Below are 25,612 nucleotides of genomic sequence, written 5' to 3'. Positions count from 1 at the left end.
GGAACAGTTTGATATCGTTGTCTGTACATTATAGTTATGCATTGTTCTTGCATAATCGTCAAGTAAACCCTATCGTTGACAGAATAAAAAAAAACTGTAAAATAGTTTATTAACGCGATTAGTCTTGCACAATTTCATTTGACAGCTTTGTTTTCCTGTGAATTCGGACAACATCTAGGCGTCGATGAATCTTGTACATGTATGCATCTTAACTTCTTATTGGTTAACTGCAATGGTGCTCAAGGATTAGTCTCTCTTGCAGGCTTGATTTTCTTTGCCTAGTAGTTTCTCTTTTCATTCTCCATATTTACTAATAGTACAAAATTAAAAGTTCAAGGACATTTCCAAAACATGTAAGTAAAACAAACATATAAACCATCATTCATCTGAAGAATCTTTTTTTAGCCCAAGTGTGAAACAGTAAATGTAACATTAAGCGGGCGTAGTATTTCAATTAATTTAAAAAAAAATCTCAATAACAGATTTTCTCCCTGAAATATTTTTATGTTTCATTTCCACAAATTGAAGTGTGTGAATTGCTGGTGTTAAAATTTCTATCGTCTCTTTTCTCCGCTTCAGAGATCATTTGACATCTTAATAGGAAACCATTCTTGCATAAAGTTAATTTATTGTCATAACATCTCTAGTGGTATTAATTATCAATAATATTTTTACAGAACGGTACGCTCCCTCTGGAATGATAAAAGAAAAACAATTTCATTATTTTATTTCTGAAATAAACAAGACAAAACGTTCACTTGAAGGCGTGACAAATATATTTATCAACAACAGATTACATTATGAAAATGTACATATTAAGTAAAATATCATTATTTTCACGAACACGACACATTTGAAGCCGGTGTACGTACATGATATAACAATTAAACAGAGTAGCGTGGTTTCGGTTTACCACATCAGCACTGAAAAACATGACTGTAGCAAAAGAACAACACAAATGAGAAAAATAATATGACATAACGTTAAGTTTAACTTTAATATTCGACCCATTCTTGCCAAATTCTGAATATTTTGTTCAGACTGGGCATTCATAATGTGTTGCTTTATTACAAAAAGAATGTTATTCAAGTACATGTATATGGAATGTTCCAATGAAAAGTTACGCATATGCTGTAAAATATATACTGTGGTAACTTTTCAAGACAAAATATCATAACTCAAATAATTTAATTGCTTTAAAAACCAAAGTATTGAACTGTTACCAAGGTGAGAACAAAACCATGAAAGTAGAAAGAAGGGCACTACAATGAACTCAAGACAAAATGTAACACCAAAAGAAAAGAAAACAAATTTAACAGTTTCCATAAAACAATTGTACGATGTGCCTTAGGAGCACTTACAATAAATTTTCAAAAAATGCAGAGTTCAGTGAAATAACAGGGGGAAAAATGAAGTTTTTCAAGCTTCTTGAAATATATTTTATACTGAAATGGCACAAAATTATCTTTCTTCTGTCACATTCAATTTACGTTGATTGTATGATGCCGCGAAATTTGTGACTCCGCGAATTTCCGTTCACTTGACCTTTCACATTAGCTTTGGAATAATCGTTTTCACATATGATATTGCCATTTACCACCCCAAATCGGTCACCGGGGGCAAGAGGCATATTGCACGTGTAGCAGTTGAAACATTTGAGGTGATAAACGTTCCCTTGTGTTCTCATGACCATTTCATTGGCGGGAATACTTTGTCCACACACTGCGCATGATCCACCGGAACAAAATAATCTGAAATATAAAGTTCTTTTTTTGAGACCAATGTATCAAATGTTAAAGCCTTTTAATGTTGATAATGATGAATAAGAGGGTGTAACAATAAACGAAAGATAATTATCCAGGAAACAAAATATGAAGGGGCAATTTTAACTGCAATTTAACGCACTTTGCGTCTCTTAATTAGAAAATACCTCTTTGCATTATTTAGATGCAGGACAAACAGCATCGATTGTTAAAACAGCTGTTTCTCCATTGTTATACATCAAATCTTTCTCCAAGTTTTCACAATACAAATGAACCATACGGTTTAACAGTAAATTAATCGCGCAAGTGAAAAAGAGATGAAACATTGTTACATTCTCTCTCTCTCTCATTAATTTAATATATATTCTCCATTCACATTTTAATAAAGTGGCATGATAAGTATTTTTTTCTCTATTTCTCATGACTTACAGCCTTGGGTGAAGGGTCTAATATCAAATTAAATATATTTAATAACTGGCATTGATTCTGAATTTAATAAATGTAATATCGAATTATTCATCAAAACTGAAGTAATTGAACATAGTATTTAAAGACCTCGTATTGCATTTCCCTAGTCAATCATTTTAGATAAGAAGATAGCAATTTCCACGTTGTGCAAAATTAATATTTTAATTAAAAATCCGGATGCCATATGACTCGAGAATAAAACTGTGCTGAGACGGTACATTTGAACAAAACAAGCTAGATCGCCCATGTCATGTCATCGCATTATTTCATTAATGAAGTTATTCTCTAATAAATAGCGTATTTAGCTTTGACCTTTGAACAATATCGGTGACAAAATTATCAACAAGATGAGGTCTATATCAAATCAATTAATCGGGACTCCATTTAGAATATTCTTATCAAATATTCATCTAACATTGATAAAGGAAAATTGACATTGATCTCCCGGATAGTAATGAGTCGCATACTCGGTTCTGGACTTTGTTTCCCGACCTTGCGCCGCGTGTTCCCTTTCCGGTAACAAAAATTGACAGCAGGAACAACGTTACGTCTCATTAAAAACTTGCATCTGTTTTGTGTTTTAATTATCAGATGTTTGCTAAAATGTAAACAGCAATATTAAGATACTTTATTGTCATATTTCTGGCATCTATTCCACGTCCATCACCTCTGGGGAGAAATATTTCGAGTTCGAGCACTCCCTATTTAAAACTTCAAAAACAAATCAGAATTTATACATTATCAGATGCTTGCAGCAAAACTAGAAAAATAGCATAGAACTTGAAGTTGTAAAGAGAAATAACACGGTACCATTATTTGTTGTCTATACCCAGAAAAATCGCATCTGTCTTTGAAAAAAAGACTTCGAAATAAATTTGCATACGTACCTGGGTATCTAGCTTGTCTCTAAGAAATTTTAGCGCAGATTTTGATTTTCATCGCAGCATGGCTAAGTGCAATTTGATAATTTATACAGAATTCACCCTAAAATCTCGTGGTATCCTAAGTTATGGAAATATATGATTTTTTTTTTTTACATTCTTCATATATAAATGAAGTGTTACAACACCTATTTTATTCCTGTTTATCAAGTAGCAAAACCACTCTGGAGTTAAATTAATTCCAAAGTTTCTTCTTGGCTTTAAAATTTTGGTAAATATTTCTGGAGCCATTAATGGTCTCCACCTTCAATCCCACTTCATTAACCATAACCACCGGCAATTCCGAGCAGATGTGCCTCCTTAATAAGCTGATTCGGTTATCTTCTAGCCTCACCATATGATTCGATATTTTATTTTCTGTTTGCCAAAATGATTAAATCTTTTCATTTCATACTCGTCCGACACTTCATTTCATCCTTAGAATATTGGTGGTATTTACTTTAATAACAAATTAACTTCAATTCATAACTTCTCTATTTTTTTAAACCTTCTCCCATTTAACAGTCCATTAATAATGCCTTGCTATAAATTGGTCGAAGTTGGAGGATACAAATTAGTCTTAATTAAAACTGTATCCAAACTAAACTATTTCTTAATGAAAAATACACAGAAATAAATGTACAATAAAAGGCTGGCAAATACTCATGGCAGAGGTGAATGGAGGACTTCAAAAGAGTGTAAGAGGTAACCGTTTTTATCAAATTATGCTTTAATAAACCCCAAAGTGCCTCCATTATTTCTTGAATACACAAGATTTTCAGACAAGGGGCTTGTTTCGTTTACTTTTCACAAATTTGATGCGAGATTGGTTTACCCATGTGTTTTTCATACGTAGTCGGTCGTTAGAGTTTCTAATGAACGTTCAATTAGGGAGATATATGTTTTATTAACGAAAGATCCCTCGCAGCGCACCGAATTTCGGCTACAAACCAAAGTAATAGAAATATCCAATTAATTTATAATGAGAGAGAAGGAAATTGAAAAACGGGGGAGATGGCTACAGCTCATGTAGAAATAACATGAATAGCAATGCAAAAAGAGTTCGATAGTTTTTAACACTCCGAATTAATTTGGGGCTGTAATAGAGTTAATTAGATAGGGCGAATGACATGCAATGGGTAGAGAAGTTGAGAATCTATAGTTATAGTAGGCACCGTTGTGAGAATTGATGTCAGAAGTCTTTTTTTTTCCTTGAAAATATCTGACTAGAAATGCTTACCTTTTTAGCATCACAAACCAATGCAGTAAATTACTTTTGACTTCATTTGACTTACCTCATATAGTCATTTTTACACAGTATCATGCCCGCCCTAGTAAAACAGGAACCTAGCTGCTCCAGATTCGTTTGACAGCAGGAACATTTTAAACACCCTGTATGCCAGAAACGTTCCATCGCATGAAGAAGAAAGCGATCACTTATCCTAGATCCGCACCCCGCACAAGCCTTGATGGGGGCACTGTATCCATCTGTTGGGGCGTTGGAAGCTGGTCCAATTCCCTGTGACATACCTCCTGTTCCGTTTACGAGGGTAATCGAACTATCGTCTGTTCCTTAAAATTTGAAGAAATATATTGATCAATGATTTTACATGATACAGATGTGAATTTATATACATGTATAACAAGCTGTAACTGACATATGAAGCGATTAACAGGAAATGGGTGTAAATCGGAGATATCCCAAGCTCCGATATATCTAGCAAGGTTTATATGATGTAAAATAAGTGGTTTCTGCTTTAAACAAAGAAAAATTTGAAATCACGTTTTCAGAATATCTCAAATGTTTTACCTACATAGTTAGACAGTCGAGAAGATTGTGTCTATCTATACTGTAGCGTCGGTTTAATCATACGGAGCCATAACGCTAATTAGACGTTATGTGCGTGACCCGAGGTCAACTTTTGTGTGGCAGTTATCATAATAAAAGTGAATTGACAGTAATCAATGATCAATCACATTGACGGAACGATACCTATAAAACACCGCCATCAGTCCAAATACACAGATAGGAAAGTGGCAGGGCGGATCTTGGTTTTATGTTAATATAGACAAATCCCTTTTCAAACAAAGTGACGAGTTGGAGAAAGCACACCTTGTCTTTGGTACTTGGAGGATCCCCTTGTTCCTAGAGATCTAGAAATGTTCTGCACAAAGTGCACACGGAGAAGAGTTTTCGAGAGAGTACAAGGAGTATCGATATTATCTCTTTGCTCTTGATCGAGTTTCCAATGTAAATGTCAAGAAATTTGGTGTACTTACTGGGGGCATCTTAATCAACACAATGCGTGCGACAGTTACAATGCATGCTTTTCTTCTCGTGCGTACATTCTCCATTGAGTAGCTTGAAGAAGTAAGACAAAGTAGAGCAAGAGAACGAATTAAGTATTGCTAATGAACCCACACAGCCTCTGCATCACGCAATATAATCAACCACTTAAAAACATATCAAACATCAGAGCCTATGACAGCTGTTCCTGATCATATGGCTGAAAGAGAAAAAAGTTTCAGAAGCAGCAATCAAGCTATATATTATAAGGTTGCGTCTTAATGAACAAGAAAAAGTATACCGTCTGTAAATGATGAAAGGTAGGTTTAACCCGCATCTACACAAACACACGTCTAGAAATTGGAGGTAATTTGCCAGTTAGTGTATTACTATCCAGCATTCCATCTCATCAAGCGTTTTCAATGTTTAGTTTAGCTTTTGATAAAGAATCGTTTCTGTGGACTATGATTATACTCCACTATTCACTACCACGGACAACTTGGTTAGTTAGAAACATCTCAGTAATGAACCAGGAATAATAGGCCTAGTAATGTAACACGACCATTTCAGTAACAAATAGGGAACATGTAGTATATAAGATATTATAAATCGGGAGGGAAAATGAAAAATTTACAAGCCTTCCACAGCAATACAGACTACAAGGTGTGTAATGGGTAAACACCATGCAGCGAGGTGTTCGTCTTATAAACCTGTAGCTTCAATGTTTATTCAGAGTGACAGTTTATTACCATGAATGATGTCTTTAAACATTCCAGAAAGAATACAAGATTAGCACTAAAAAAACATGTGTACAGATTCATTTTAGTAGTTTTACTGATTTTTTTATTGCTCACATTATTAAAGTGATTGGGGAAAAGTATTTAAGTTCCATTATCATATTTTGCAAGTAAAACAAAATAAAGAAATACCCATAATGCCTCCAAACATTGTGATTAGTAGTCATTTTTATGCTATGAAAGAAATGTATACAAGTGCACAGCATTCGAAATAATATGCATTCTTGGTCTGCTAACCAAATTAGAGACTGCATTCCAAGAACGTTGCTAGAAAATTCGAAAAAGAGACAACGATTTTACATACCATTCGTCATCGTCCGAGAACTAGATTGTCACATAGAATCAAGTTTTCCCAAGCAGACGATTTATACAAGGAAATTAAACACAATAAACGACAGCGTGTTTATTGATCGAACTGTGTGTTGACAACACAAGTTTTAAGCCACCACGTGGGATTAAAATAAATCACAAAAAGTTAACCTGCTCAAATTTTAATGAAAACCCGTGAAAAATCACTACTGGCAAATCCAAGTTCTGGTAAGAAATTGCTAACTGACAGTCACACAATCCGAACACTATCTCAAATCATATCGGCTTTTCACGATTGTGGGGTCCGACTATTTTATAAAATATTGACTGAGAATAGACCACATCTGGAGAGCGAATGGATTATTAGTCATTAGGGTACAACCAATCAGGAGACGCGTTACATTAAACGTTGAATGGAGCGGAAAGTAGTCCCGCCCTATGTAAACAAAGCTAATGGGAAGTTTTCGTTTAGTATTGTTAAAAGCATTTATAAATCTTTAAACAGATTTTAATAGAGTTGTGTCGATCAAAAAAGTTCTTTATTGCTCTGTGTCTTTTAATGGAGAATAACTTTAATTGGTTTGTGTACTATGAAATTATATAACCCTTTCATCTATCTGCGAAATCAATTACCCAGAATACAAAGAATATTTTCTTAGCAAAGGAAACGTGTAATGTTAATTCACAAGTCAATATTTACATACAAACTGCAAAGTAATTAGCCTTGTCACCGAAATATTGATATTCCTAGGAATTCATTAGAGATGCCAAAAGAAAACTGAAAGATTCCTCGGGGTTTATCAGTCTCAAAGCTTCTATTGTTCTGCGATTCTTTTGGATTCGCACCTTACAATTCTGCGCCATTCTCGGGTGTCATACGAGGATTACAGAAAACTAAAATGTGCCAACAAGTTTTTATAAGTACTTAAAAGCCGATTCTAATGGACTTATACAATAGAAGAAGTCAAGTTCATTAGCTCTGGGAAATTAAATGTTGTAAACAGAGTGGATGCCGATAGCTTTAATTAATCAATGTATGCATAGAATTTGAATCCAGGGTACGCATTCCTCTTTCACATTTCATTACCGACAATTAGCAGATGATATCATTAATCTGTCCCACAATCAACTGATAGAACGCCACTGACTCATTCGTTTTAATTAATTTTGTTTGCAGTCGGGGAGATTAGGGTAGCATAAAAGTACAAAACAGCAAATAATGCGAAAAATTAATTGTTAAAAATGATTCTTTTGTGCAAAGTTAATTTTGTATTCTGTTAATTAGAGACTTAGCAATTGTTTTATTGACTACTGCTGCCAAATTAGATCTAAAACATATTATGTTTACATAAAAAAGATCCCTCAGCACAAAAATCACATGGCAAATATGTGACAAGGAGGCAACCAAACACTATTTATAACTCAGAAATGACACTGAAATAAAATTTCTAAATAATTAATAATCAATTTTCAATTGCCAGTGAAGTCTTCATGATTAATAAATACTCAGTACTATATTCAATTTGCGTAATTTTTTTTTTTACATGTTTATTCATGCAGGCCAACCAATCCCTCCATTTGAAAAATATCATACGTTATTTTGCAAAACACACACAGACAGAAAGAAAAGGAGACGATGTATTAAAACTGATTCTTTATCATATAAATCAATACAATAAATATAAACGATACATGAGAACTAAGTAAAAGGATTATTAAAAAACATTTATTCTTACGATCACTATAAATATTTCTGAATTTTCAAGGACACCGAACACATGGTGGATGTAGTAAAATTAAGTAGATATTCCTCATATTATTAGCAGAGAATAGCTCTTTTCAAATTTGATGTAAAATTTCGACGGAAAATTCAATTTTGCATAAACATACTGGTAATTTAATTTAGACAAGCAAGTACGCAAGCATTCAGTCTTGCAGAAATACGTGTATGGGTAAAATTTAACTATTTACGGGAAAACTTTCACTCTCTGAATCAGTTGGTCATGGGACGGGGTAATCCGCCCGACCGCAAATCCCCAAATTATACCGCCACGCAAGAAAAGAAGGGGGAATCGACAAGTACATAAACCCTCAATAATTGGACGTTGTTATAATGGGCACTGACGGATTCGATGTAATTAATGTGAAACAACTCTATTGAAAAGATAATGCTCAAATTCCCCTGATGCAAGCGCCCCCACCGCTCTCTAATTGCCAATTATAAACTGTGTAGAGCGCACGGACAAGAGAAGAATTAGGATGTATAACAAGGACCCGCCGTTAGAATTTTGGTTTGTTTATCCTCATCTGAAATTAATTGGTTCCCTACATAAATTTGGTGCTCGTTAACGAATTCCAATTTGATCTCTAGAATGATGTCTAAAAAGACGCCAATTATATCCTTAATTTAAACGCTGCATAATCAGAATTTCGGCGCAAATGAGGAGCAGTGACTGCGGAAAAGAATACAACTACCTTGTTATCCTGGTTGCCAGACTGCAGTGGTTCCAGCAAAATCCCCTCACCGCCTAAAGACACATGTTTCTCTGCATCTCAGTCGTTTTCTTTGTTAGAGCTAAATTAGTCTTTAACATAGGACACCGGTTGCTATCTTGTTAAGTTGCTTTCACAGTGTAATGTTAATAAATAATATACAGCAGTGATTGCAAGGAACATGTAATATTAAATCAATGTGTTGATTTTTCAACACCTTACTTATATATACAGTAATAAGCAATTATCACTTTAGAAAACTAACCGATTATGATGCGGAACCAATGAATGGTAATCGAGGAAAAACAGAAGAAAATTAAACTGAAAATTCCCTTTTGTGTGTCAAGACATTTTGCTATTTAGCGCCTTATTAACAAACAATCGCTTTTCTCTTCATCTCAGTTCAACAATACCCATCTCAATTCTTAAAAAAAAAAAAGAAAGAAAGAAACTTTCATTGAAATCAATCAGTAGAACTGATTTTGGAAAGGGTTCTAAGAACATTTTGAAGATGAAGCAAGAAAGATAAGACACTTTTTTTTATAAGAAACATTACATGTTATCAATATTAGCACAAAGGTAGGTTGCTTCAAGTATATTGTTGCAAGAAATATGATAAACTGCTAAATTGTGTATCAGTTTCACACCTTTGTGATAAATTGGTGGCCAAGGGTAAGGTACAGTGAAAGACATGCAAGAATGCATGAATTCGAAGGACCCTTGAATTGGCATTGACTATAAAACTAAAACGTATTCACAGTTTATATACAACATATTTCCTCCTATTGTTACTATTTGCATCATTCCTCCCGCACAGTGATTCAAACATGTTTGAGAATCGATTAGTAGCGAGAATTTGATTGGTTGCTGTGATCCTCGAAGTATTTTTTTTTTTTTTTGTATTTAGTCTTCTCATTCCAGGTGGCACATAAGGCAGCCACACAGTCCCTCCACCCAGTCCGATCCTCTGCTCGTGTTTCCACTGTCCTCCAAGGCAACCCTATCTGTTTAAGCTCGCTTTCTGCTGTTCTTTGCCATGTTGTCTTTAGCGCGCCTCTTTTTCTTTTCCCATAGGCTGCCAGAAGATGCTTTCTCTGGTGATATCATGCTGATCCTTCCTGAGCACATGACCTACCTATCTCCACTTCCTTCTTGCAATCTCCACAAAGATGTCTTCCCGTCTTGGCATCTCTCTGAGGTCGTTGTTGGACACTATACATTTGGCCATTTGATCTTAAATATGGTTCGTAGGCATCGATTCACAAACACTTTCAGTCTTTCCGGAGCTTCCAGTATTCTGATCATATAGTAAAACTGATTTTAGATTACTAAAGAACCCGAGTTTTGTCCTAATAGTCATATAGGAGGAGGTCCAAACTGGTTTTAAGATGGCAAACACATGACGGGCTTTGTTGATTCTTGATGTAATATCCTTGTCAGTACCTCCTAGCTGATGTTGTTACAATGCCACCCAGATATATGAGAGTCTACATCTTCTAAACGCCCTCCATTTTCTAGTAAGGGGTTGTTGTACCGTGCATGAATTCTCATTATTTTAGTCTTCTTTAAGTTGATGTTCAGACCTAAACTTCTAGATGTTTTATGGAGTTTGGTTGTTTTCCCCTGAATGTGCTGATGGGTGGATGGGATGAGACATAGATAATCCAGTGGCCCATTTTACAAAAGAACTTACGATTAAGACCAACTATTTTAGTTGATTGTAAAATTTTGTAACATTGATGATTCTGTTTGAAATTGCTAGCATAAAAATGTACTGTTAAGTTCTTTTTCAAAAGATTAAAACCATTTTCAAATAAATGTAAAATAGGAAGAAATAATCAGAATTAAATTTTGGTCTTAGTCGTAATTTCCTTTGTAAAACGTGCCCCTGGTCATCTAAGTTTGATTTCCATTCTCCACCTAATGGCGTAAATCTGATCTCTGGTGGATTCTCTCATGAACCAGTCTATGGCCATTAAAAAGAGCAGAGGAGACAACATATAGCCCTGTTCAGGCCTGATGTTACTGTTTGGTCGTTGTCAACCATCACAGTAATACTGTACGCAAATTTTAAAGAATTTCAGTCTTGCAATGGGATTAAATGGATTAAGGTTCCATAAGTAGTGCTCCTTAGTCATCGTTTTTTCAAATCTCTCGTTCTTCGATGTTGTTAATTCTCAAGAGGATTGAATTAAAAAGATAAAAATTACAAAGAAGTCGAATCAGAGAAAAACAGAAAAACCGGTAACTTCCTCTCACAAATTATGGAACCTACATGTAAAATGCCTGAAAGAGAAATTAAAGTACATTTGTTCGCACCCAAGTCGAAGTCTTTATGAAGCATTTTGTTAAAATATTATCAATTTTTGAACAATTTCTGAACGTGGGTTTCTAAGAAAATATCAGAAAGCCATTCCACTCCACATATTAGTTTTAAAAACCAAAATCAAACTTAGAGAAAAAAATTTAGGTAATTTTGCTCCTGAATCAAGGTCATAGCACACCTCTAGGTCATCAACAATATACAATGCTTTAAGTTCGAATGTATTCAAGTCAAAAGTTCCAGTGTTATGGTCAATCACAATTTCAGAATCTAAATGTCATTTTCAGTAACCTTAGATTGCTTCTTGAGACACGATGTATTGCTTCTTAAATCAAGATTATAATGACACATCTTTGGGTTATTAGCAATAACATAATCAGAGCAAGTTAATGGCCAATGTGTTTACAATTCCCTTGACCCTGACTTTTGAAATATGACCTTGCAATAAAATCATGACACATATAGGTCGTTGAAAGCATATACTAAAGATTTGAGTCCATGTCAGTCAAATGTTTGAGAGTTCTAGCCTGGATACGAGAATTCGATATTTAAAATATGACCTTATGTCAAGGTCATAGCAAATGATTAGATCATTAACATCAAAATGACACAGTTTGAACCCCATCCGATCAAGGGTTCGAGACTTTGGTTCGGATATTATTTCGTGACAGGCAGGCACACAGCCATATGGACAGTCAGACACACAGCTTAAGTCTAATAGATGGACAGAAAGTGACACAGGTATATTCAGGTAGACAGACAGACACACAGCTATTGTCAATTAGACGGACACATAGCTTTAGTCAGGTAGACGGACAGACAATCGTAAAGCAATAATCAGGAAGACGGACAGAAAGGCACGCAGCTATAGTCAGACAGATGGCCAGCTAGGTACATGTGTAGCTAGAGTCAGGTAAGCGGACAACTAGCCTCACAGCTATAATTAGGTAGACGGACGGTCAGGCACATAGCTATAGTCAGGTAGACGGACGGTCAGGCACACAGCTATAGTCAGGTAGACGAATAGTCAGGCACACAGCTATAGTCAAGTAGACGGTCAGCTAGGCACAGAGCTATAGACAAGTAGACGGAAACAGACATCAAAAGCCAATACCAATATTTATCTTCCCGTTGGGTAGACGTATTTTTATTAGTAGAGTAACATTGAAAACAATTATTTTATTGTTACAACTGAATTAATAAATCTTGATAACGACTGCTTTCTGCAAAAAAAAAATCTCTGAATAGAAGTGAGAATAGTATTGGTTATCTGAATTTGTTATTACTTAAATAGAAAATGCCATCTCAAAGCTATGGTTTTTTGTAATCATGTTACACATGTATTCAATTGCCAGGATGTACTGACTTGATTAAATCTTATGCAACATTTTTTCCCTGTTGAACTTTAAGTTAAAACATCTGAAGGAAAAAACCCAAAAGACACTTGCTCTAAATTTGTATTGTACCAATGAACTTTTGAGCTTGATTACTGTACGTTATCTTCACATATCGTTTCCAATACAAAGTCATTATTAAAATTGTTCAAACATCTTTGAACTTCACTTTGAGAAATTATATTTAAAGACACAATATCGACTTTGGTTTATTCTTTGTCGTTTTTTCAATTTTGTATAAGACGGGCGCATCTCCATTTTATGTATGGATAAAGGTTTTCGATAATGATTAAATGCTTAATCCATCAGCAGTAAATATGTTCCTTGGATCAAAGGTTTCTTTGAAGAATTAATCGTTGAAAAAATGGATAATTATTCTCATTTATGACAAGTTTGAAACCAGTTAAGGAACCCATATAGTCTGTATTGAACATTTAATGTATATGCATTTGCTTTGTACGGTTAGGATTGGTGTGCTTATCCCCTGACGAAATATTGACTCAATATTAACTAAAATAGATAAAATATTAACGTTACTACAATAAACATGTAAACTTCTGAAACATATATTAATTTATTCAGAAAGAATAGGAGACTCTAATTAAAAAAATGAATAATAGAAAGGGAGATAACTTTGGATATTTAAAACTTAATGGGAAAAAACTGCTGCATGATAAGGGTTATGGTGCGTCCTATTCGACAAGAAACACCAATTATTCATTACCACTTTCAAACATGCAACGAAATTCCTTTGAATGTTAAAAACTTCATCTGTGGTTATTACTATCCCTACGTTTTGAATTATACTCACCGCACTGGGGACTTTGTATTTCCATGTCAATCAAGAAAAAAAAATCTCTGAGCGTTATCCCTACCGTTACATGACTACGGACATTCAGCTTCCAAAGAGTCGGCAAGAAAAACAAGTAATTGCCGTCTGACAAACCAAATTATGTCTATCTTGGAGTTATTCCCATTGAATTTCTGATATGAAATGTTGTCAAACTAATTTTCCCTAACCGTCAGCCCTAACGGGGCTGATATTTAAATTGAAAAATTGTTACTTTCAGTAATAAATTAGATTTCGGACGATATCCTTGTTCTAATTCATGAAAGAAACGTATTGATCTCGCAAATTTGCAGTATATTTGACCATCTGTTTCATCTCATGAATTGACTTATAAATTAATTGCACCATCTACATGGCGGCCCGATCCCGAAGCGCTCTCTTTGGGTTCGATAAAAGTTCGATCTGATGAAATTCTTGCGCAAATTTAATTAGTATTGCTGTTCTATAGAGTGTGTGTCGTGAATTAGCTTTGCTAGAGCTCGGTCAAAGAACATTTCCGTACCAGCAATTATCAATTTTCTCAATTACGCTAACGAACGCGACACTATATTGATAGCATTAATATAATTTGTGACCCATTGCTCGTTGGACAATGATAATATTTGAGCGATTAAATTTACGACAAAAACTTATTTAAATATCACACGCAATTATTTTATTGCCGATTTTAAGGCATTCCGTAATTTTTCTCTTTCTCAAAAAGATGCGGTCTTGTCACGTAATAACATCTTATGACTAACATGAAGATTACGAAGATTACATTACCATTTTGTTGGCGTCTCCAATTAAAGAATACACCGAAAGAAAGGAAGAGGAAAGAAAATTTTTCAGAAGTCACAACTGACAAAGCCTCTGTATTTTCATGTGTTAGTCATTGATGGGATATCAAATGAACTGGTTTTGTTACATTATCAATATATAACATAACTTGTGTATAACATGCTTGTATACTTGGAAGCAAGGATGAAATGTCACTCTATTAAAAAACAATCTGACTCCAGTCAGTAACATTTTATATACAATAACCTTCCCCTCGTCTTTGATAAAATCACAAACTATTATTCAACTTCGACGAATTACTTGTATGTTAAAAAGTAATAATATTTATCATTCAATACTATTACAATTTCAAGTATCTATTCGAACTTTTCTGAATTGTTTGAGATCACTGTGTAAACCATTGTTACCTCTTTCTGCCCGTTTTTCTCTCGCACAAACTTTCTGATTTTTTTCAGTCAATTCTTATCTAGGTAAATGGCATTTTCTTTCTGCGAAGGGGAACTAATGGTCGCTATTCAATAGGATTGGCTGAACTGAAGTCTTACCTTAAAAATCTGTTTTATACATGAACATCTTGCCTGCAGATACTAGTATGTTGTTTGCATAACGAGATATCTTCCAACTTGCCAGGAGTTCTTCCCCACAGTTATGGCAATGACGTTCTTGCTTCAAAATGCATTTATGTACTTGGTATCTTTCAGTTTATTCTTCATTCAGCAGACGTATTTTAAAATATCAAATTTTTGTTCCTTCTTTGATGTCGAGGATGACCATGGATTCAATGTCAAGAGAGGGACCGTTGACTGTGGGTCTGGAGATGCATTATGTGGTCAGTCCAGATCCTGAAGGCTCGTTCACATCGGGGACATAAGAGGATTGGTGCTTGCGTTGCAATGCAATGCATGCTGATTGATCGATGTGCAACATCTTTGTTGTGGGTCAATGATGCGCCTTACTTTACTTATGCAAACACAAATAGTTATATTGCTATGCCAAGCATGGACGATCATCTGCAAGTGTCTCACACCTGTTGATACTCAGGTTTGGGAGGGACGCCCCCAAACTGAAAACGCTCAACTTCAAGGAGTGACTTTGATAAAAGGACAAGTCCAGCCTACTTGGCCTGGGCCATAATTAAAAGGGTTTAGACGCTGCTAAGACGCAGTAAACCCGACGCATATCTTCTCGGGTTTTGTGTTGAGACTCTGTTCTGCTACTTGATGTGGGGGAGTCTCCGAAGTCATCTCATGCGCAGGTGATTAATTAAATAATAGCTATAATAAATAACAGGCCTTTCAGCAAAATTATAAACTTTATATCTCAAAGGTCTTGTGTTCAATCTCCACGATGGGTTTAAGGTGATCAAATATGCAGCCTTAAGAATCTTTTAAGGAAAAGTAAGTTGGCATACCTTTTGTTCACTTTGACTAACATATTTCATACCAATTGTTACGCCTTTCTTTTTATATCAATTTTGTCTGCAGATCATTCTGTTTACCTGATCAATACACAGTGATCACGGTGTGACCGGTCGACAGGGGATGCTTACTCCTCCCAGGCTCCTGGACCCAAACCGTCACGGTAGCTCAGTCGGTAGAACGCTCGCTCCGTGATCGGAAGGTCGTGTGTTCGAATCACGGTCGCAACAGACCAAAGTCGATAAAAAAATAGGTAGCAGCTATTCCTTCGCCAAGCACTCGGTACTTTGAAGTGAAAGTTGCGGGTCCTTCGGATGAGACCTTAAAACCGAGGCCCCGTGTCACGGTAGGCTCAATGGACCTGAGTGCCGAGTAAAGGTCTTAATTTGAAGCCCTTCACCAGTATATGGTGACGTCTCTAAATGAGTGAAAAATTCTCGAACGGGACGTAAAACAACATACAATCAATCAACCCTGAACCCACCTCTGGAATTTTCAGAAGTCCGCGTTTTATGCCCTGTTCACAGATTAGTATTGTTTGTAGGTTTTATGAGATCGACGACTGTTCGTTTTCTTCACTTATTTTATTTGAGAAGTCTTAACTCTCTGTGGACATCCAAACAAAATTATTCGAGCAGTTCGAGGAATATACATACAAGAAGGTATCAAATGTGCAATCATCGAGAAAAATGAAATATCCATTTAATGAGCGATGTGAAGCAGGGTTTATACGCTAAGCCCAAGTTTCTTTTGTTCTTGCGATAGACTAGGTGGTGAAGAAAACAGCTGGAAACAAGAGGCCCATGGGCCACATCGCTCACCTGAGCACACTGGCTAGACTAAGGCACAAATCAGTTCAGTAATGAACGGGGGGGGGGGTTGAATTTTAAACTACCTGATGATGCTTTCATGTCAATATAACAAATGAATTTGTTGTACTTGAGAAGATTTTAAAAGAATTTTCCCATTTATTCCTTTGTAAAAATTTGATCCCCCATTGTAGCTTCTCCCTATCTCAGAGGTCATCATTTGAACAAACTTGAATCTACATTACCCGAGGATGCTTCCATATCAATAAAACTAACATAGCTTTTCTGTTCTTGAGAAGAAATTTTTTTTCTATATGTTCTTATGTAAAACTTTCGATCCCCCATTGGGCCCCACCCTACCCCCGGGGGTCATCATTTGAACAAACTTGAATCTACACTACCTGAGGATGCTTCCATATAAATTTGACTCATCATGGCTTTGCTGTTCTTGAGAAGAAGATTTTTCCTATATATTTCTATGTAAAACTTTGATCCTCTGTTGTGGCCCCGCCCTACCCCCGGGAGCCATGATTTGAACAAAATTGAATCTACACTTCCTGAGGATGCTTCCATATAAATATGACTCTTCATGACTTTACTGTTCTTGAAAAGAAGATTTTTAAAGATTTTTCCTATATATTTCTAAGTAAAATTTGGATCCTCCATTGTGGCCCCGCCCTACCCCCGGGGGTCATGATTTGAACAAACTTGAATCTACACTACCTGAGGATGCTTCCGTATAAATATGACTCTTCATGGCTTTACTGCTCTTGAGAAGAAGATTTTTAAAGATTTTTCCTATATATTTCTATGTAAAACTTTGATCCTCCATTGTGGCCCCGCCCTACCCCCGGGGGTCATGATTTGAACAAACTTGAATCTACACTACCTGGGGATGCTTCCATATAAATATGACTCTTCATGGCTTTACTGTTCTTGAGAAGAAGATTTTTCCTATATATTTCTATGTAAAACTTTGATCCTCTATTGTGGCCCCGCCCTACCCCCGGGAGCCATGATTTGAACAAAATTGAATCTACACTTCCTGAGGATGCTTCCATATAAATATGACTCTTCATGACTCTACTGTTCTTGAAAAGAAGATTTTTAAAGATTTTTCCTATATATTTCTAAGTAAAATTTGGATCCTCCGTTGTGGCCCCGCCCTACCCCCGGGAGCCATGATTTGAACAAAATTGAATCTACACTTCCTGAGGATGCTTCCATATAAATATGACTCTTCATGGCTTTACTGTTCTTGAAAAGAAGATTTTTAAAGATTTTTCCTATATATTTCTAAGTAAAACTTTGATCCTCCATTGTGGCCCCGCCCTACCCCCGGGGGTCATGATTTGAACAAACTTGAATCTACACTACCTGGGGATGCTTCCATATAAATATGACTCTTCATGGCTTTACTGTTCTTGACAAGAAGATTTTTAAAGATTGTTCCTATATATTTCTATGTAAAACTTTGATCCTCCATTGTGGCCCCGCCCTACCCCCGGGGGTCATGATTTGAACAAACTTGAATCTACACTACCTCGGGATGCTTCCATATGAGTTTCATCTTTCCTGGCCCTGTGGTTCTTGAGAAGAAGATTTTTTAAAGATGCTATTCATTTTTCACTAATTCTTAATTATCTCCCCTTGAAAGAGGGTGTGGCCCTTCATTTGAACAAACTTGAATCCCCTTCACCCAAGGATGCTTTGTGGCAAGTTTGGTTGAAATTGGCACAGTGGTTCTGGAGAAGAAGTTGAAAATGTGAAAAGTTTACAGACAGACGGACAGACGGACAACAGACAAAATGTGATCAGAAAAGCTCACTTGAGCTTTCAGCTCAGGTGAGCTAAAAAGGGGAATCAAATGGGATTTTACATCATCACTAAAAGACCTAAATTTTGCAGATGGCATTGCTCTTTTAAATTTCAAGATTTGAGGGAACACCCCAGGAAATTGTCAGAAGTAGCAAGAATAGGCCTCATGTTGAATGAAAATAAATATAAAACACCAAAATACACATAACATCAGGAATAGAGGTCATCTCAGTAAACAATGAACAAGTAGAAGATGTAAGCTAATTTATATTCAGTTTCTGTAGTAGACAAAGAGGGATGAAGGCAAGGATATTTAGAACAGGCTATAGTGGGACACTTCAAAGATGGAGAATTTGGAACACACACAGACACATACACAGGAATGAAAGCAAAAGTACATCTTTTCAAAGGTTTGGTAAGACCATTGCTACTCCATGGAAGCGAAACTTGTAAACCACCAAAACAGACGAAAGCATCTGCAATCAAATGACGTGCCTACGAAGAATGATAAGATTCAGATGACAAGAACTAGTTACAAATGAAAGAAATAATGGAAATGGATGCCATCACTTGTAACGTCCGAAGGTAAAGGTGGGACTGGATGTAACACCTACTCAAAACAGACATGTAGAATAGCTTTAGGATGGCATCAAGAATGAAAAACGTGCAAAGAGACGACCCAAGACCAGTTTGAGAAGAACAACAGAAAAAGAACCAGATACAGATGGAAGCCACCAAAATAGAGGCCAAGGACAGGAGGAAGTAGAAAGATAGCTAAATAGCCTTATGTGCATTCTGGCGCGTGGAGAATTAAAAGTTTAAGTTAAGGCTGGCACGGTTATAGTAAACCATTAAAACCCGAAACACTCTACCGATAAGTCTTATTCTGGGAATCAGTTTCCTACACGGAGCAAAGCTGGTAATGTGTTGAAAATGCATATTAACATATCAATGTCTACTTTTGGGTACCAGTATGATAATGAGTCTGTATTGTAGAAACCACTAATGATATAAAAGTTTGTGATCATTATGATGAAGCATAATTCACCAGATCAAACAAATGTATCTTATACATTGTGGTACCTAGAACCGTCAAACCTGATCAGTTGGTGCATTTTATATCTGGGAGAAGATGTATCGCGACTCAAAAGAAGGTTGTGATGGCCTCATTTTCAAATCTTATGGCTATACATAGTCTAATTGTGTCCGGATCATATCTTGCAAATTGAAAGATCTAAAACCATCAAACTTGGATAGTCGATGTTTCTTTGGAGGAAGGTGTGTCCTATCTGGATTTATATACCTAAATTAGTTAAATCAGGTCAGGGTCAAATCGACCAGAGAGAGAGAGAGAGCCTAAATCTTTGTAAGTTGATGCATCTTGGGAGAAATTGATGTCATGACATAAAAGTAGGTCTTTTAGACATCATTTTAGAATGCTATAGCTGCTTAACATATAGCCATGTTCAGAATATTTGGTGAAGAGTGTGCAACCTAGAATTATCAAACCTTGTCAGTTGATTCATCCTTTACTGTAGTCCGAAATATCTGACGTTTTCCGGGCTTTTTTCACGATTTTGATATTTTACGTGCCAGGAAAACGTCAGAACCGGCGCCATTACAAAAACTGGAAATTCGCCGCCTCCAACTCGAGGCGGCGTTCTCGGGTTGATTTTCGATACTTGCGAACCGAATTAAATGCTGAATTCACAACTTATTAATAATGCAATGCCTTTAGTACTCACCAGCATCGTTTATATGGGTTTGTTATGAAATATACAATCTTGTGAAAACATTTTATCAGACGGTTGAGTTTTCTTTACATTTCGTCCATTTTAAAATCTTGCAAGACCAAATCGAAATGTAGAGTGAAATTTTCTTTTCATCGATATTGGTGAGTACTTGAAGCATTGTGCTACTGATAAATTGTAAGTTCGGCATTTAATTCAGTTCGGAAGTATCGAAAATCATCTCCGGTCGGAGACGGTGAAATTTCCAGTTTTCGTAATGGCGCCGGTTCTGACGTTTTCCTGGCACGTAAAATATCAAAATCGTGAAAAAAAGCCTGGAAAACGTCAGATATTTCGGACTACCTTTACTGTAGCATGAAATATGAAGATAAAGAACAGTATTCAATCTCGAAAGTCCATTAAACAATACAAATTTTGGATTAGAGCAAACATGGACCTCAAAAACATCATAGGTGGGATCAGGTGCCATGGAGCAGTGAGCATCCCCTGCCGACCGGTCACACCCGCCGTGTGCTCCTTGTCATGATCGGGTAATAACGGAGAAATCCGTAGACAGTTCAGTGTATAAATAATGGCCTAACAATTAGTATGAAAAATGTCTGTCAGCATTTGATTCGATGATAGGTTGTATGTGCTGACAAGGTCATATCAAGGTCATGTCAAAAGCATATTACCCCGTCATTTGATCTTTAATGAAATACATATAAAATTATTGTAACTGAGACATGCTCTGTAACGAATAAACTATATAATTCCAATAAGGAGGTCAAAGTGACCTTCTTTTATGTCCAAGCTTCACAGTATACACAGACGCTTGGGTTGAAAAATAATTTCAGTTTCAAATTTAGGATTGTGATCAGGATAATTTTAAACTTCATAAAACGCTTCTTGATATATACCGAATAACCTTGTAAATATAAGATAGGGACTTTTGTTCATGCTTTGTACCCACAACTTTAGAACCTAAAAGAATGGAATAATATGGGGGTTGTCTGCAATGCGCAATATTCCTGAGGAAATTAATCAATTTCAGTAATTATTTTCAATCAACGTAATATGCATGCTGATTGATTAGTTTTCGTGACAGTGCAAAGACAATTGCAAAACATCGCAAAACATTTCCATATATAAAATGAGTAGCTAAATGATCTCATGTTTAGCTGTTATTGACAGGGTTGTCATTTGCAGAGTAAAATTGTAATTCCGCGGTCATAATTAGTTTTGATTGGATTGTATTCTAGCTGTTGTTATTGCATGGAGAAGCTAGAAATGGAAAACAGAAGACGTTAAATAGAAACACTACCATCCATGACATTGCGCGTTAATGCATTCCTTTGAAAGTTGACTCTTAAGCATATTCATGTTCCATGGAACTGAAGAACAATCGTGTCCAAAATGTCAGCAGTGCGAATTTATCGAGTGTTCACCTCTGCTGGGGACATTTTACTAATGAAATATCTAATACCATTACAGTTGTTGCAAATTGATATTCCGTGTGTTGTACTTTGTGAAATCCTCATCTAGTGTTTGTAATAAACACGTCTTTTTTTCTCTTTCCAGCACAGAGTATTTTACAGACTAGAAATGTAAAAGACATGTATATCCTTTTCTCGGGGTCCAATTGCAGCTCTTTCCAATGGTTGTCTCTTGTTGTGTACATATGCACTTGGGCTTAGGGCTTTTTTTCTCTTATGCAGTTTTTCCCAGATGGCACTCTTTTTAGTTTAATCAAGGCCATAGATTTTTTTAAACGTTAATTGATTGTCAAGTGTCTAAAAACTGGCATGAGGCAAAAATAGGTTCTAGTATTTATGTCTTTACATAAACTTCAAAAGGTAACGGAAAAGGTTATGTTCTCACCTATGTTTTATTCTGTTTGTCGGGTTTGCAAGGTAAGCAGACGATTTCCTTTTCTAATGGGCTTGAGTGACTATGTCAGTATGTTTTTGGAATATGGAACGAGAATTTGAATTTTGAGGAGAATTTTAATATGGATGAGAATTCGTAATATATGTATCTTGATAAGGGGACCCCTCCCACATATCGATTGATTAATTGATTGTATGTTGTTTTACATCTAATTCGAGAATTTTTCACTCATATAGAGACGTCACCGTATATACCGATGAAGGGCTTCAAATTTTGACCTTTACTCGGCACTCATGGCCATTGAGCAGTGAGGGATCTTTATTGTGCCAACGCCTGCCGTGACACGGGACCTCGATTTTTAAAGTCTCATCCGAAGGACCCGCAACTTTCACTTCAAAGTGCCGAGCGCATGGCGAAGGAACAGTTGCTACCCATTTTTTATCGACTTAGGTCAGTCGCGGCCGAGATTCGAACTCACGACCTCCCGATCACGAAGCCCACATATCGATACTGGATGCATATAGAGATTTGCAGTAAATAAGGAAACGTGAAGTTGGACACTTAAAACATGCATACCCACGTAGAATTGAAGATTTATCTTTTCAATAGCCTTTCACTGAATAAAAATGTATAGTGTTAATATTTTTTGTAAATTTTCTGTTTTCTGTAAATGCAAACCTTACTTAAATAAAACTTTAAAAAAAAAATACAGTAAATACTTAATTAATTCTTGCATATACGAAATAATATTGCACTATTCTCTATTTTTGAGTAATTTCCTGGTAAATTTAATTACGTAAGGTCCACAATCTCTATTCAGACGATATTGGATATTTTCTATTACAAATTGACTGCAACCATCCGTTGTATTTGGTATCAAGTTTAGATTGATTAAGCTGTAGCATTTGGTTATCTTTTATTAATTTTTTGATTCCAAACCTTACAATCAGGCTTTTTAAGCAATGACTGGTAACTTGATTTCGATCAAAACGTCGGTTTTATTTATTATTCTTTGTGCTATGTAATTTCACAAATTGCATAATGTGAACAGCTGCCGCAAAATTCAATTTGCCTACTAATTAAAGTTAAACTATCCTTGATTCCGATTACAAGGCAAACACCATGAGGCACTGTTTCCTTAATATAAATATCATTTGTGACCAGTGTCTGATATAATATCTCATCGTTAATTCGAACTTGTGGCATATAGATTAAATAATTTCACACAACAACATATTAGTAAATTATTTCATTCCTTGACCAAATACTCCTTTTTTCAGTGGGGGTTACATATATATTAAGGATGCGCAGATCTGATTTCTTATTTGCTTCTTCTAATAAGCGCTCTAAACAGCTTCTGTAAAAGAAATCATTTGTGAAAATTTAACTTTTTCAGAAATAATGTCTAGAAATTTTATGATAATCACTCTGTGACGTATACATATACGTATTTTGAGCAGAATTTTGAACGTTATAGAAAGTTTACTAATTTCTTAATATTTTGGAAATTTGATATTTACATCATTTATGACCAAAATAAGTCCAAAAATATATATCAATCCAAGCAACCCCGCTTTTTTGGTATCATCTGTCCTTCAGTAACATTGTTCTTGGCATGGCACAAATTTGAATTTATCTCACGATTGCTTTTATATGGCTAACTCGTCTAACACATTTGTAGTTATTATTATTCTGTGGGTACATGTAAAAGGGCTGCACTGATGCCCAAGATAAGACATTTTCATAAGTTACTTTTCAATGGCACTGATTGACTTTATGTCACCATCACTTTTTACCTGCTTCAAGGTTTTGTAGCTATCATGGCCCAAGATTACAGCATGATGCAAAATATTGACCACGATGGTTTTGATAATTAGGTTTGAAACTCTGTGCATCCCTCCTAATTTATTTGACAGTGATTTTTTTTTAATAGATGATTGAAAATATCAGTGAGTAAGGGTTTACCTGGATCTTGGCCAAGGTTAGTGTCAGGTAATGAGATCTTTGGAAGAACAATTGAAATACATCCCGATTGTAATGTCTTTCCATAAATTTTATTATAGAACAAGTCCAAATAGACAAGAAGTAGTAACAAATCTATTTTTAGGCACATTTTTCTAAAATAAGTCAATTTTAAATTGTTCGTCATTTCTATTAAATTTCATTTCATGCACTTTTTAATAGTGATATCGATTCAACACATGAAGTGATCCATGTGTAGACATTAAAGAAGCCAGATCTGGAGCAAATGGTTGAAATGAAACATTTTTTTTTGTAAATTTATTTTTTTTGTAGGTCATTCTTACTATCAACAATTTTAATAAAATTTTGTAACTGTCACAGCTCTTAATAACTACTGGCATTATTATTATTATTATTATTATTTTGCTTTGATAAAAAAATTTTAATAAATAAAAAAAAGTTTTGACAATATAAAGAAAATTATGAATGTTTTAAACGCTTAACATTAAAATATTTTAAGAAACAATTGTGAAAAAAAAAGTTTATTTCGAGGATAAACGAAATATTCAACAACCTGTAGGCGTTCTTAGATCTTAAATGTCACCAACATATTGGGTAATATTGACCTCAATATACATTATTACTCAGTAAATTTAATTTGTGAAAAATGAACAAAAACTGATGTGAAATCCAAATCCAAATTGATTTTTTAAACTACTTCCTTGAACATCTGAGTGACCTCACTGAAGTTGTTCTGCAGATGTCTCTTATATAAAGGTTTTTGTTTCAAATCATTTATAGCTCAAGTGCAAGACACCATTACCAAACGTGCTCTTAAGATTGGTTAAGATTTCAGAAAACCCAAAAGTCGAGATTTTTAATGGAAAATGGCTGTAGTCTCAACTGTGTAATCACAAATTTTCGTGGGGGGTTAATTTTCGCGGTAAGACGAGACCAACGGATACATTTCTTCCAAGAATACTAGTAGTTAAAATTGTAATCAAGACTAGTAGACGTTTCTCCATCCACAAAATCTAATCACCACAAACAATATTTTTCCTCAAACCACGAAAATTTGACCCCCACAAATATTAAAGACTTTACAGTATTTGATCTAAGGTATCTTAACATGAGTTTAAAAGCTACATCGCAGGTTTGTGATAACTGCAAAACTATCAAACACGATTAATAAGTGCAGTATACCTAATTTCTATATGTTTTTCTAAAAGAATATTTTTAGCATAATGGTTTTTAAAAAAATATTTTTGTCCATCAAAGGTTCAGTTTTCATAATTTATATGTTTGAAATGTGGTTGCCCTTTGCCAAGTTTCACTAACAACGATTTTTTGAAAATGTAAACACTACACTATGCTACCAACCAGATAAGAAAGAATTACTTTTTTGCATCTTCAGAACACAAACCTGTTACCTGTATGTATTAAAAGAGAAATATTTTCATTCAAATGGGGAGTTAAAAAAAAGCACAAACGTTGGGTGAAAAACAAACAATTTTATTGTTTTTCGAAGAGAGGAAAAGTGGGCAACCAAAAACAGAGAGTTTATCTCCATGGCAATTGGAGGGTAATTGAATAAAAATCGG

The 25,612-nt window shown here is 35.3% G+C and overlaps 2 protein-coding genes across 2 annotated transcripts in view; both read right to left on the bottom strand.

The window, feature by feature from the left end:
• Positions 1–25,612, bottom strand: part of LOC133197424 (geranylgeranyl transferase type-2 subunit beta-like) — a 163,952-nt gene that overhangs the window by 17,373 nt on the left and 120,967 nt on the right. The window lies entirely within an intron of this gene.
• Positions 711–6,898, bottom strand: LOC133197421 (LIM domain transcription factor LMO4.1-like). Its single transcript, XM_061333447.1, has 3 exons — positions 6,540–6,898; positions 4,447–4,723; positions 711–1,751 (listed from the first exon to the last, which is right to left on the bottom strand). The coding sequence occupies exons 1-3, from the start codon at positions 6,547–6,549 to the stop codon at positions 1,487–1,489; spliced, it is 552 nt and encodes a 183-aa protein (XP_061189431.1). The 5' UTR covers positions 6,550–6,898; the 3' UTR covers positions 711–1,486.

The sequence above is a fragment of the Saccostrea echinata genome, unplaced genomic scaffold (genome assembly GCF_033153115.1).
Source record: "Saccostrea echinata isolate AGI-Se365-2 ecotype Australia unplaced genomic scaffold, CSIRO_AGI_Sech_v1 ptg000030l, whole genome shotgun sequence".
Taxonomy (NCBI): domain Eukaryota; kingdom Metazoa; phylum Mollusca; class Bivalvia; order Ostreida; family Ostreidae; genus Saccostrea; species Saccostrea echinata.
This window is presented reverse-complemented; position numbering and strand designations above follow the sequence as displayed.